A 12321-nucleotide genomic window follows, 5' to 3' on the forward strand; every position below is an offset into this window, starting at 1 on the left:
ATTTAGTGAGATGTGTCAGCAAATGACACAGGCAGAAGTCAGGCTCAGAGGACAGAGCAGCTGATCAGACTAAAAGTGTTAAAATGAAGGTCTAGGTTAATTCCAGTGTCTGGTGGGTTTGTGCCCAGATGCTGAAGAATTCTAGGGTGACTGGCCAAATTCAGTTGCTGTGTCTACACTGCTCGACAGACCCTTGCAGCATTACTGCCCTGCTGTGACACTCCCCTGGCAGCCGGCACGCTTTGGTTTCTCTCTCTAATGGTGCTCAATGAATGTTTGCATTGGTCTGAAAGTGCAGTTTTCCCCATATGATGCCCCAGGATGGCACATCCCCATGCTCCCCACGGATTAGAGCTGGCAGGGGTCACTTCCGCCAGGAGACTGCATTCAGCCCAGGTTAACAACGCAAATCAGAACCCACCGCTTTGCTAGGTTACAAGCACCCTGAGGACAGCTTTGTGACTCAGAGGACAGCTTTGTGGCTCACGTACTTGGGCTGGGCAGGTAAATAGTTCATAAATACCTTTTGCATAAATGGGTGGAGATTAAGTAGTTGCTGACATCAGAGAGGCTTGGCAAGATTCATCCATAAGGGGCTGGTTGTTTCTTTAAACTCTGGTTTAATGTTCTTTCTTAATGTTAGCAAGCAATATATGTAGTTAGCATTCTATGAAAATTTTAGAAATTATTGTTAACTTGGGGTGTGCCTATTAGAGAATTAAATAATATTAATACAGAATGTCTGGCTAGATCTTACCAGTAAGGTTTTGAGTCTTAGTTATCTCTGCTGGGGACTGGAGCCACTTGGGAGGTCCATACTCACCTGTATCACCACCTACCTGCTTTGATGTACTTCAGCTGTCTCAGGGAGTAGGTGTCTAGAATAGGTTGCTAATCTAATGTAGGTCAGTGGGGGAAATGATGCATTAACAAACAGGCCCACAAGTGACTCCTGGACCCCAGTGTAGCTGAGTCCAAAAGGGATGAGAACCCAGGAGACGGAACTCAAGGGAATGTTGTAGTCAGATCACAGGTGTCCACCAGTTACTTGTGCCCAGTCTCCCCCCAGAATACGAACACTTGCTAAGACTGAATTCCAGAGCTTGCAGAGAAAGAAGAGACCTGGGAGTCAACATTCCTGGCCCACAGAGCTCAAAGAACAGTGTGATTCACTCTCGTGCTGGGGCAACGCCCGCCTCCCCGGCCCCTCACTCACCGCTGTTGCTGCGTTTCCGTGAGTCATACCCGCCTCCCGGCCCATCAGCCTCTTCTGGAACCTCCACAAGATCGGAAGTCTTAGAGAAAAGAGGGAACAGTGCAGAGTGAACACAATCATTTCAGTGGATCAACTGAGCAGAGATTTTGACATCAGTAGAAGAACTAAGGAAGAATTTGCCTGACCTTGTCTTAGAATCCAATCATTGCTGTCTGGTCTGTTTGGCTAACTTTGGCCAAATAACACACAAAGTTAGTGTGTGTTCCCTTGCGGGCACCGTAGCTCCCTGCAGTGTTCACAGGGCTCAGGCGGTGGCACGTGATGGGCGCTCAGTGAGCATTGCAGGAATGTCTACATACACAGGTCATAGTCAGGCTTCTTCCCACGAAGAGACAACAGAGAGAACTCCGAATCCCTGCCCATACCCTGTCATGTCAAGTTAGAGCTCCTCTGTAGGTGAGTTTTACATCCAGTCTCCAAGGTAGTTCGACTCTGAACTTCTGACTTTATACTGGTGTGACAGCAAGACACGTTCAGTAGAAACGTTGAATTTTGAATTCGGATCTTTTCCCGGGATGGAGTGACGTGGGATGATCCTCTCTGGTGATGCTGAACGGAGGTCAGCTCCCCCCCCCCCCCCCCCCCCCCCCCGCCCATCACAAGGGTGAACCACAGGTGAGCTGACAGCCCTTCTGTATCCACACGGCCATTCTGTCTGTCACTATCAGTACAGTATCCAACCAGTTACGTGAGATAGCCACCAGTTCACTGTCAAATAAGAGCCAGAAGAGCGTGCCCAACTCTAGGGGAATGTACGTGTTCTGAGCACATTTAAGGTAGGCCGGGCTAAGTAAGCTGTGATGTTCGGGAGCTTAGATGTAGTGGATGCATTTCCGACTTAGGGTATTTTCAAATTAGGATGAGATTATCAGTACATAGCCCTGTCATAAGTTGAGGAAGATTTGTATTAATTATAGAAAACAGGATGCAGTTTTGAGGGATGCATTACCTAGGTATGAGTTCAGTGCTGTCTCCCTGGCTGCAAAATTGTTTATGCAATATTCTGCCCTTTTTTTTAAAAAATAAAAGAAGCGATAGTCATTTCTTCTGAAATAACAACATTGCCTCTACATGGCTAATGGTTACTGATCATTTATCACCTGCTGTTTTATGTACTATATGTATATCATCCATTGATTCTCAGGGATAAATCAGGAACCCTTCTCCATGTCCCACAGCTACTAAGCGCTGGAGCTGGGGTTTGAACCTCCGGTGTTGTCTCCGGAGCTCATGCACCGTGTTTTAGGCAGCGATGTGCTAGAAAGGCTCACCCGGGGTGGTGAGAGCCTTCATGGCCACCCCGTTGGCCTGGGCGGGAGTATTTACACCACAGAAATTGGTAAACGCTACACATTAGAGACCAACCCCAGGGGCCAGTTTAATATTTACCAACACCACTGAGTGCCTCTTTCACTGATGCCCCGGCTTTCACCTGCCTGGCTCCCACCTCTTTGAAAGGGGAATTCAGGGGGCCTCCGAGGAAAGTCACATTTTTAAAACAATTTGTTTGTATCTTAGTAGAAAGAAACAAGTTTGCCTTCTCAGCCCACCCAGTCACTTCTAGAACACTTCAGCATCACCCTCTAGAGACTGATTTTTCTCACCATTTAGCTTTAAGCTTTTCCCCAGCCATTCTTACTTTCATGACAAGTCAGAAAGAAGGAAAAACACACAAATGTCCCAGGGTCCTTTACACCCTGCTCCTTTGAACAAAAGTGGCTATTATCATGTTAATGTAATCTGATGAAACTGAAGATTTTTCCCAAACTAGCCAACCAACTCCCAGAAAGTTTTCGAACTTGGTTTCTGCTTGGCCTTCCCAGGCCATCAAGCCTTTTATGCTCTAGGACATTGGAAAGCATATTAAAGGAAACGTAAGGATTTCGAAACAGCTTCGCTGACAATGTAAAGACAATGCTTCGACAGCTCTGGAAGAAAATAAATGCGGGGGACGGAGCTTTGCTTTGTGGGACCATGTTAGCTTTAGGACATAACGAAACTGCAAGAATGGTAAGCAGCTGAAGTTCATTACCGTTTGACCCTGCAGGAAGGAAGCAAAATCATTTTAAAGTACCAATAAATTGTTTCTGTTTTCTTCACTGAGGCAAGTTGGACTCTGGGGAAAGGGCAAAGCGACAGATACTTAAGGACAATTTGATTTGTCTTTGTCTCCCTGCCGCTCTGAGAACAATGCCTTCAGAGAGCACAATTCCGAGAATATTTACTGATAGAGCCACTGTCAGGAAGTTTAAATGGACTGTGATGAATGGATACCTTACTGACATTCAGAAAACCATGTCTCTTGCCCTTAAAACCAGGATGTAGGGTCCAGACATTGCTAGAAACAATGTAGACAGTAGACAGTAACGCAAACTGGACATCTGTGCATTGTCTCTCTGATGGTCTTGCTAACTGCTACCGTAAGTAAAAAATATGGAGGCAAGCGTGTTCATTGCCCACTGTGGAGGGTTTCTGACGGTGTCTCCTCATCATGAGTTCAGCACAGCTCAGAACCGCGGGGCAAGGGCAGCCAGGTGCCGCTGGTGCGGACGCCCCAGGGCCACCCCTGGGAAGCCCCTGTCCGCTCTTGCCTCCCTGGGTTGGCTGTCCATTTGCCTTTCCACTAGTGCCAGTGTCAGCTACGCATGGGGAAGCATGTGCTGGAAATGGACTGAGGATATACTGGCCTCACCGGAGACCTGAGAAAGGCCCATTCAACAAGCAGGTAAAGTAAACAGGATCATCTGCTCTGGCCAGAGCAGCTTGTGTTTTTCTTTTGGACAAAAGTCCTGATTTGTAAGGGGTGATGGCTACAGGCTGACAGCCAGCTGTATGTGGCCTTGGGGGAAGCACCGTATCAGCAGCAATGGCCCTCCTCACTCTCCTAAGAAAGAAGATGCCACACGGTGTGTGGCGTTAAGGACATGCTCTAGACACAGATCTGTGGTTCTCAGATGTTGGTGGACATCAGAATCACCTGGAAGGCTAATAAAGCACACAGAGGCCCAGGCATGTCGCAGCAGGACAAAGCCTTGATCCTTCTATTTTCACAAAGCTCTTCAGTGATTCAGATACTCACTGAAGTTTGAGAATCACTGGTATAAAACAACAGAAATAAGAAGTGAATCAAGAGTTCTTGTGTTTGAGCAGCTTAGTCTAGTTGAAGGAGAGAGGAAACACAAAACACAAAAGTAAAAAACACCAAGAAAACTGCAAATCACTGTGATCGACGGGGTGAGTGCCCAGGGAAGGGGCACCCAGCCCAGACCTGGAAGAGAGACGTTGCCTGCATAGAAGTAGAACCGCGATGTGGGCAAGGCCCAGCAATACTCAGGGGATGTGAATGGGAATAAAAGAGGAAGAACATCCCAAAATCCTCTCCTCCATAAAAACACAAGAACGCTGGCAGAAAGAGTCAGAGTCACCTTTTCCAAAACTCTGGATAGTTGTCTGGGGAGAATGTGGCTACCTGGAGAACTGCAAAGTGCGCATAGTGCTGGGACGTGAGCAAGAAGAGGTTGCGTGGATTGTTGAGGGTTCTGAGGTCAGTCTTTAAGAATTCCTAATAATTCTTCCTCATTCTTCAAGCATTTCTTGAGAGCCCCCTAGGCGCCAAGACCGGGTATAATGAGATGAATAGGGAACAGAGTGCTGACGTGTGGTCTCTTGGTGTCCAGTTTAGGAAAGAAAGGCAAAAGCAGACTATTATGTTTCAGTTGTCTCTGTCCTGTAAGATATGAATGTTTTGAAGACCCAGGGGAGAAGTCATCCACTGCACTTTGGGGAGTTTGAGAATTCTTCATAATTTGTGTAAAAAACAAGTTGGTCTTAAAGAACTTCGACTAGGGGAACGCTATGTCCTAAGGTGCAAAGATGTCAAAGAGCTTGGTGCATTCAAGGGAAGGTGGGTCTTTAGGGCAGTGACAGGCCTCATATGCCATGCTAGAGTTTGGGCATAAGCAACTCAATATGGTGTTTTAATTAGGAAAGCTGCACAAGGAAGTTTTCAAAAGAAGATAAATCTGGAGGTACTGGTAAGAGTAGACTGGAAAGGACTTGACCTACGTATCTACCCATAGACCAAAGTGTAGGTTATCCTGTGGAATAACCTGCACCCATTGAGGGAGCTGCTTCAGCTCAGCCCCCGAGGACCCTCTCTGTGGTGTGCCCTGCCCTTTTCCCATGATCCACTCGAATCACCTGATGTTGACAGGACCCAGTTGGGCAGACCACCTGGTTGCTCATCTGTGCCCAGAAGTCCCCAGTCAAATAGGAGATGTGACAGTAGCTGGGTGCGAGCTATCCAGGTCGGCCACGTGGACTGGAGGGTCCTTGACTCTGCAGGAGGGATGGTGGCTTTTGGCGTGATATGCAGAGTTGTATAATGTCTTGGGGCATTTACAGAAATTCTGGTTGGAGTAGCCAGCCTACAGATGATGGCAGCACGCCACAGAGAGGCCTGGGAACAGTCACTGCAGACCAAGTAAAATATCGAAGAGGTGTCTAGGAGCATGAGCGTCCCCTGGAAACAGGCTCCCCTATGATTCGGGTCAAGCGCCTCTGGGGAGAGGGCAGCTCTTGTGTGAAGCCCAGGGAAGTTAACTTGTCTTAGGAAGAAATAACTGAGAAAGAGCTGTTTCTGGGAACTGGGAAGTAGCTGGAAGGAGAACTGGACACAGCTGGGACTTTCCCCATCCCTGCTACCGTTTGGGTGAAAGCTTTCTGTGTGTTGCCTGACCTGGTTATCTGTTACTGGTGGGAGGGGAGGGTGAGGGAGTGCAAGGACAGTCAAGGAGCAGGAGGCCAAGAGAATGGTCTTTGAGGATGAGTAAAATGATCCCTGGGTGGTGGCAGCCGAAAGGCAAGTAGCCCAAGGCACTTGGGATTTCCCTTCGGAGGCTGCCTGACTCCCAACGGACCTGACCTCCAGACCGTTTAGGGGGAACCCCGTTGTGCTGGGTGCCTGAGGCCTTCCCACTCAGAGCGCTGCAGGTGGACAGAGGGAGGAAGAGGACAATTACAGAGGTTCTGTGAGGCGAGTCAGAGCCACTGCCGGAGCTGCCCTTCTTTGTCCTCTGGGCCAGGGAGGTGCCGAAGCGCAGGGTCTCGTACACGGGGTCCACCTTATTGCCACAGGCTGCAATGGAAGAGAAAGGTCATCTGAGTGACACGTTTCTTTAACTTACCATCAGGGATGCAGCCGAACATTTATCACGTCTCCTGGGTCGACAGCGCTTGAGAAGAAGCCTTTGTGCCGCAGACCCACTAATCCCTGGGAAAATGGAGCTCTGTGTGGTCAGGCTTTCCTGGAAGATTTCCCCCCCGCCCCCATATGAGCTCAATGGCCAGGTCCTTCCCCCGCCCCGTCACTGACAACCAGAGCTCTCTGCTCCCAGATACCTTCTGATTCATTGGTTTTCCTCGTTTGTTATCTATCCCCAGGACTCCAATTTCAAGGTTCTTCCCAGGGACCCCCTGGGGTGAGGTTCTGCTTGCCAAGGTGTGAGACACAAGTTTGTGTGAGACACAAAGTTTCCAGTAGGAGGCAAGTATCGAAAGAGTTTGGCATTACTAGGGCCTCATGAATTTCTCTTTAAAAGCTTTCTGGGTTGGGGCACCTGGATGGCTCAGTCGGTTAGGTTGGACGTCCAACTTTGGCTCAGGTCATGATCTCATGGTTCGTGGGTTCAAACCCCACGTCGGGTTCTGTGCTGACAGCTCAGAGCCTGGAGCCTGTCTTCAGATTCTGTGTCTCCCTCTCTTGCTGACTTTCCCTTGCTCATGCTATCTTTCTCTCTCAAAAATAAGTAAAACATTAAAAAAATTTCAAAAAAGCTTTCTGGCTTATACATTTCTAGTTTAAAACTTGCTCCCCATCCAAAGGCACAAATATATGTAGGGATTCTCAGAGAGAGAGAGAGAGAGAGAGAGAGAGAAAGAGAGAGAGAAGTGGAAGTAAACTGAAGATGTTAAAGAATAAATTCAAGCCAGAAATATCTATAAATATAAGACATTTCTTTGGTCCTCATTAAAGAATAAGTGATATTCACAGAGTTCCTTCCAAACATTGGTCTATAATTTATAATTATTTTTTAACACCAATTATGAAATGCAGCCTTTGCTGCTGTCTTTTTACAGGGGCTGACAGGTCGAGTAAATTGTCCAGACACACAGTTAGTTGGTCGGTGGGGAGGCTGGGTTTTGAGCCGGGTCTGTGGGAGGCTACACTCCAGGTTCTGTCCAATCCTGTGTTGCTGATGGGCGTGAGAGCATATCAGCAGCGTTTGGGACTTGGGTGTTTTTCAAGCTTCACTGGGGAAAGGAGAATTTGCTCCACTTTAGGTTTCCCCTCCAGCAAAGCAAACAGTTGTAACCCAATCAGCCAGCAGACAGACGCACACACCCCCCCGCTGGACCCGTGGGCCTGTGAAAACAGCAGCCACGAATGCAGAACATGCTGCTCAAAACCCAGCTCAGCCCAACAGTGTCCCAACTCACCGATGGGCATAACTTCCTTAATGCATCCGAACTGTTCGTGAATGAGCAAGGGGGAGCTGTAGTAACGCCGAAACCCTTTTGGCTGGAGAGAGAACGAGAAAGAGAAGGGCTTAATGTCACTGATGGGATGGAGAGAACGACACAGAGCTTTGAAAATAATACGAGCTGGTTTCTCTGGGGGCACGCCTCTGTCACCCTTTAGGATGCTGGCTTGTCCTATAATTTGTCCCTGGGGGCGGGGGGGAGGTACAGGTGGCAATAGGCAAGCCCTGCCCTTCTCTTCCGTGCCTCTCCTCCTTCTGCAGACCATAGCAGCCTCCCTGCGTCCAGGCTCCTCATTATCCCATCTCCCAGGATACAAATGGACTGGCATGCATTATCTCAACGTGGCCTACTATTGAGGTTTATTAAAATCATAAAAGAGCTGGAAAAAGGGGAAGCAGACCTGAGAGGGAAGCCGGAAGGCCCTTGTATAAATCACAAGCCCCGCCCCAGATCAGTTTGCCTTGTGTTCTAGACTCTGTTGTTTTCCTGACCCCCTACTCACGGTCTTCGCCTTGGCTTGTGGGAATCTCCATTGGGGGAGGGGGGGGCCAGGTGAGGCAGGGGTTTTAGAGAAGAGGATATTGCCATCAGAGTAAGGAGATGACCTCCTTAAGAACCTTGACTAATGCAATCCCAGTGTTGGAAGGGAACTTTGTGGCCCAGACCTTACTAGACTTCTAGAATCCTCTCCAATGTTCCTGGAAGGTAGTATTTTCCTTTTTTTTTTTTTTTTTTTTTTTTTTTTTGAACACTGCCAGGGATGGGAGGGCGGGGGTTTGGTAGGAAGAGTGCTCAGTAACCCTAGAGCCTGGCAGGTCTTTGGTGACATTGTCTCTGATTGTTAAGATGGGGTAGCTACTGATCCTGTCCTTCCCCTGGAGTCACAGAATAGGACAGAATTTCTCAGGTCTCACCTTTTTTTGAAGATAGCTCTCATAGCCTAAGTATCTCTAGGGTAGACATTCTTGTCCCTTTGACAGTTCTTTGGCTGTCCTAGTTTCAATTCCCTCAAAAGTGCTCTGGGTTTCTTTCCATCCACATGCGGCAGCAGTACTGAAGTCCACACCCCCAAGATGGCAGACCAGCCCATTACACGTCAAAGATGGCAGACTAGCCCAGAATGGGCCAGGGACCTCTGGCCTTCCTTGGTTTGGCCACTAAGATCTGTTAAAGTGGTGTGTCGATTTTTATTACTCTCTCCATTTTTGAGGGCTAATCTCTGTCCCCTTCTTGACATCCCCTGAGCTGTCAGGCAATTAAGCATGATGGTGGCCAGCCACCCTAGGTTTTCTGGGCCTAGGGGGTTCCTTGGATGCCTGACTTTCACCTTTAAAACATGGACTGTTCCAGGATGTGGGCCTTCCAGTGCTAAAATGGAAAAAGTTCCAACCCAGGACAAGTTGGTCACTCTGCTAAGGACCCTGAGCCCTTGTCACATGGGGAGTATTTGTGTTTCTTTGGTTGATAAAGCTCCTCTTCTGCTTGATCATATACCAATAAGGAAGCCTGGCTGGTCGTCTGGGGATTCTGGGGCTGCCCTCCTAGTGTCTGACTATCAGGGTGCTGGGGGGAGGGAGTCTGGATGTGCAGGGGGTTCTGGGCTCACCCCCAGCACCAGCCCTTACCAGCTTGCCCATGCACCGCTGGGGTGCTAGGCCATCCATGCACTTGTGGTGGAGGCTCATCTTACAGGCCTTGCAGCGCAGCCCATGCTTAGCGTTTGCTCCTGTCAGACATGCGTGAGCTTTCATTAGGATACAACCTGGCTGTACCTGGCCACTAGCAAGAAGTCCCTGAAAAAGTGGTTCCTCCCCAAACCCGCCTAAGTCTTCTTTTCTGTCACTTTAGCATGATGGGTTTGGAATGGACAAGATATTGTGGTAGATTCTTTCACCTTCTCCCACATCTTCTACTGAGGTACCAGCTCTGCTTTCTTCCTACGCCCTCCCTCTTCAGTGCTCCAGAAAATCTCAACCTCCTCCATGCCACCGGTCACTCAGCTCAAGCTAGTAAATGCTGCTTTCTTTGCTCTTCCTGTAGGCCGCCTGTTTCTGTTCTTCTGTGTGTCTTGCCAAGTAGAAGTGCTGAACTTTTGCCCAGTTTTACCCGAGTTCCTATCACAGAGTCTGATCTGTCAGAAAAATGGCTGATCAAGGGGGAACAGCATGGTCTGTCTGGGAGGGGGCTGGTGGCACTTAAAGTGGGGACGGAGGGCTGGATCCAACACCAGCCCTTGTCTGGTGAAAGAGGAAGAGGAGGTGGGTAGCCATGAGAGCCCTGCCACAGGAGTCGCACAGCCTCCTGGGCGAGGAGGCACCACGGGACCAAGCGTCATGATGGGGTGGGAAGAAAGGATGAGAGGAGGAGAGAGGACAGAGGCACTCGGGTAATCACCCTGTTGCAGTGAGGCCCAAGGCAGCAGGGCTGGGGGGTAGACAAGATGGCTGGCGCGGGGGCCTTAGGGAGATGGGGGGGTGTCAGCCACCTGAATTTTATGTTTTGCGGAGGAAGGCTGGGTGAAGATGTCAGTGCAGGACATCTTCTGCTTCCAGTTGGTCCAAGACAAGAGGTATAAAACAGAGTGAGCTGGTAGGCTCCTAACAGGCCTCAAAAACGGGCTGCCCAAATGGAGGGCAGAGCTCTTGATGGTCAAGCACATCAAGCACATTAGAAAAGGAAGAGGGGCGCCTGGGGGGCTCAGTCGGCTAAACGTCTGACTTCAGCTCAGCTCATGATGATTTGTGGGTTTGAGCCCCACATCGGGCTCTGTGTGAGAGCTCAGAGCCTGGAGCCTAATTCAGATTCTGTGTCTCCCTCTCTCTGCCCTTCTCCCTCCCTTGTCCTAGGCTCATGCTCTGTCTCTCTCTCTCAAAAAGAAAATAAACATTAAAAATTTTTTTAAAAAGAAAAGGGAGAAAGGTGGGGGCTGGAGAGGGCTTCCTTGTGGAGTGACTGAGGCGCTATGACTTTCATCCTCCTCCTCCCACAAAATGAGAGGGATGGGGCCTTCTCTACTCAGTCTTACTTTGAGTGGCCGCAAGGAGATTATTTTAAAAGTCTGGCTTATGTCCCCTGGGCTCTGTGGGACACACAGCTGTGGCTATACCTCCATGAAGAATGTTGCTCAAGATGATGACGGGGGAGGCGATCGGACTCCCTCCGTCTCACGGGCATTACGAAGGCCTCAGGTATCCCACTGCGTACAGCACAGCTGACTTCAGAAGCAAACTGAGGACACGCCAAGGCCGTATGTGAAACACGCCCTCTCCTCTGCCATTGCCTGCTTGGCCCTTGTCTCAACACACTCCTAATTGAACTAGTTGATCAGTTTTCGTCTTCCTCCAAAGCACATTCAGGGACCAGAACGATCGTGTACAAATTCACTTTCACAAATTCTCTTGTGCAAACCTCTTTCAGTAGGTTCTTCCCGTCTTCCTGACATTATACAAAATGCTCAGCAAGGCGGGCAGGCTTCCTATGATTTGATGGAAGCCCCTATCTGCCTTGATCTCAGGCCAACGCCCCTGTTCGCTATGCTCTAGCCACATGGCCTTCTGCAAGTTCCCTGAACGCACACGCTCTTTAATTCCTCAGGGTCTCTCACACATGCTGCCCTACGTGCCCGGAGTCTGTCTCTATCGCTCTCCATCTGGCTAGCCAGTGAAGAGTCCTTTGGGTCTCTTGCCATTTCTTCAACAAGCTTTCTTGGCAACATTGCCCCTTTCCTGTCTAAATGATATTTTGGTTTTTTTTAATTCTTTCTTACAGCACTCTGTTGTTATATATTTTTCCCCAGCATTTTTCACAATTATTTATTTGGGAGTTTGTTTATGAATCCTTTCTTCCTGGACTGTGAACCCAATGAGGCTAAGGGCTGTGTTTGTTGATTTGGCACTGTATGCCCAGCTCTGAGTATGACACCCAATAAATATGTGTTAAATACATTAGTGAACGAATTCTCTCACAGTCACACATGTACTGAAACAGGGTAAGTGGAGTAGATTCATTGCTGGTGTAGAAACAGCCTTTGAGGGCTGGGAGAAGGCTTGAAGATCATCTGTATGTATGAGTGCATTTCACAGATGAGAAGCCCGAGGGTCCAGGTCAGAGGACATCCTGCCTAGTTTCAACTTTCCGCTGCTTGACCCCAGACTTCCTCCCTTTCTTGGGGTTAAGGTACATGAAGATATGAATGAGGCTAATTAGATGATAAAAAAGGGGGCATAAGAACATGACATTCAGCTTGGAAAAGCAATGGGCAAACTCTTGTCTGGCAAAGACCTGCAGATCCTTCAGTAGGTATTACCTGAAAACTCCCTTTGAGAACCCATCATTGGGTTGTCTGCTCTTACAACCACAGAGAGTCAAAGTGACACACAAACAAACCATAAATTACTGGGATGTGTGCTTATTCATAAATGCTAGTCAGAAAGCCACTTTTCCTTTTTTGAGAGTAACCACTTAGCTGAAAGACTGCAATGTCCTCAAAACATTGGACTTTT

General features: G+C 48.6%; 1 protein-coding gene across 1 annotated transcript in view; it reads right to left on the bottom strand.

Annotated features, from left to right (window-relative positions):
* STAC (SH3 and cysteine rich domain) overlaps positions 1–12321 on the bottom strand; it is a 136581-nt gene that overhangs the window by 33634 nt on the left and 90626 nt on the right. Inside the window, exons 3-6 of the mRNA XM_029940867.1 lie at positions 9445–9545; positions 7775–7856; positions 6298–6413; positions 1217–1295 (exon numbers count right to left, since the gene is read on the bottom strand). Of these exons, the coding sequence (XP_029796727.1) occupies positions 1217–1295; positions 6298–6413; positions 7775–7856; positions 9445–9545 (378 nt within the window). The remainder of the gene's footprint in view (positions 1–1216; positions 1296–6297; positions 6414–7774; positions 7857–9444; positions 9546–12321) is intronic.

Source organism: Suricata suricatta, chromosome 5 (genome assembly GCF_006229205.1).
Source record: "Suricata suricatta isolate VVHF042 chromosome 5, meerkat_22Aug2017_6uvM2_HiC, whole genome shotgun sequence".
Lineage (NCBI taxonomy): Eukaryota > Metazoa > Chordata > Mammalia > Carnivora > Herpestidae > Suricata > Suricata suricatta.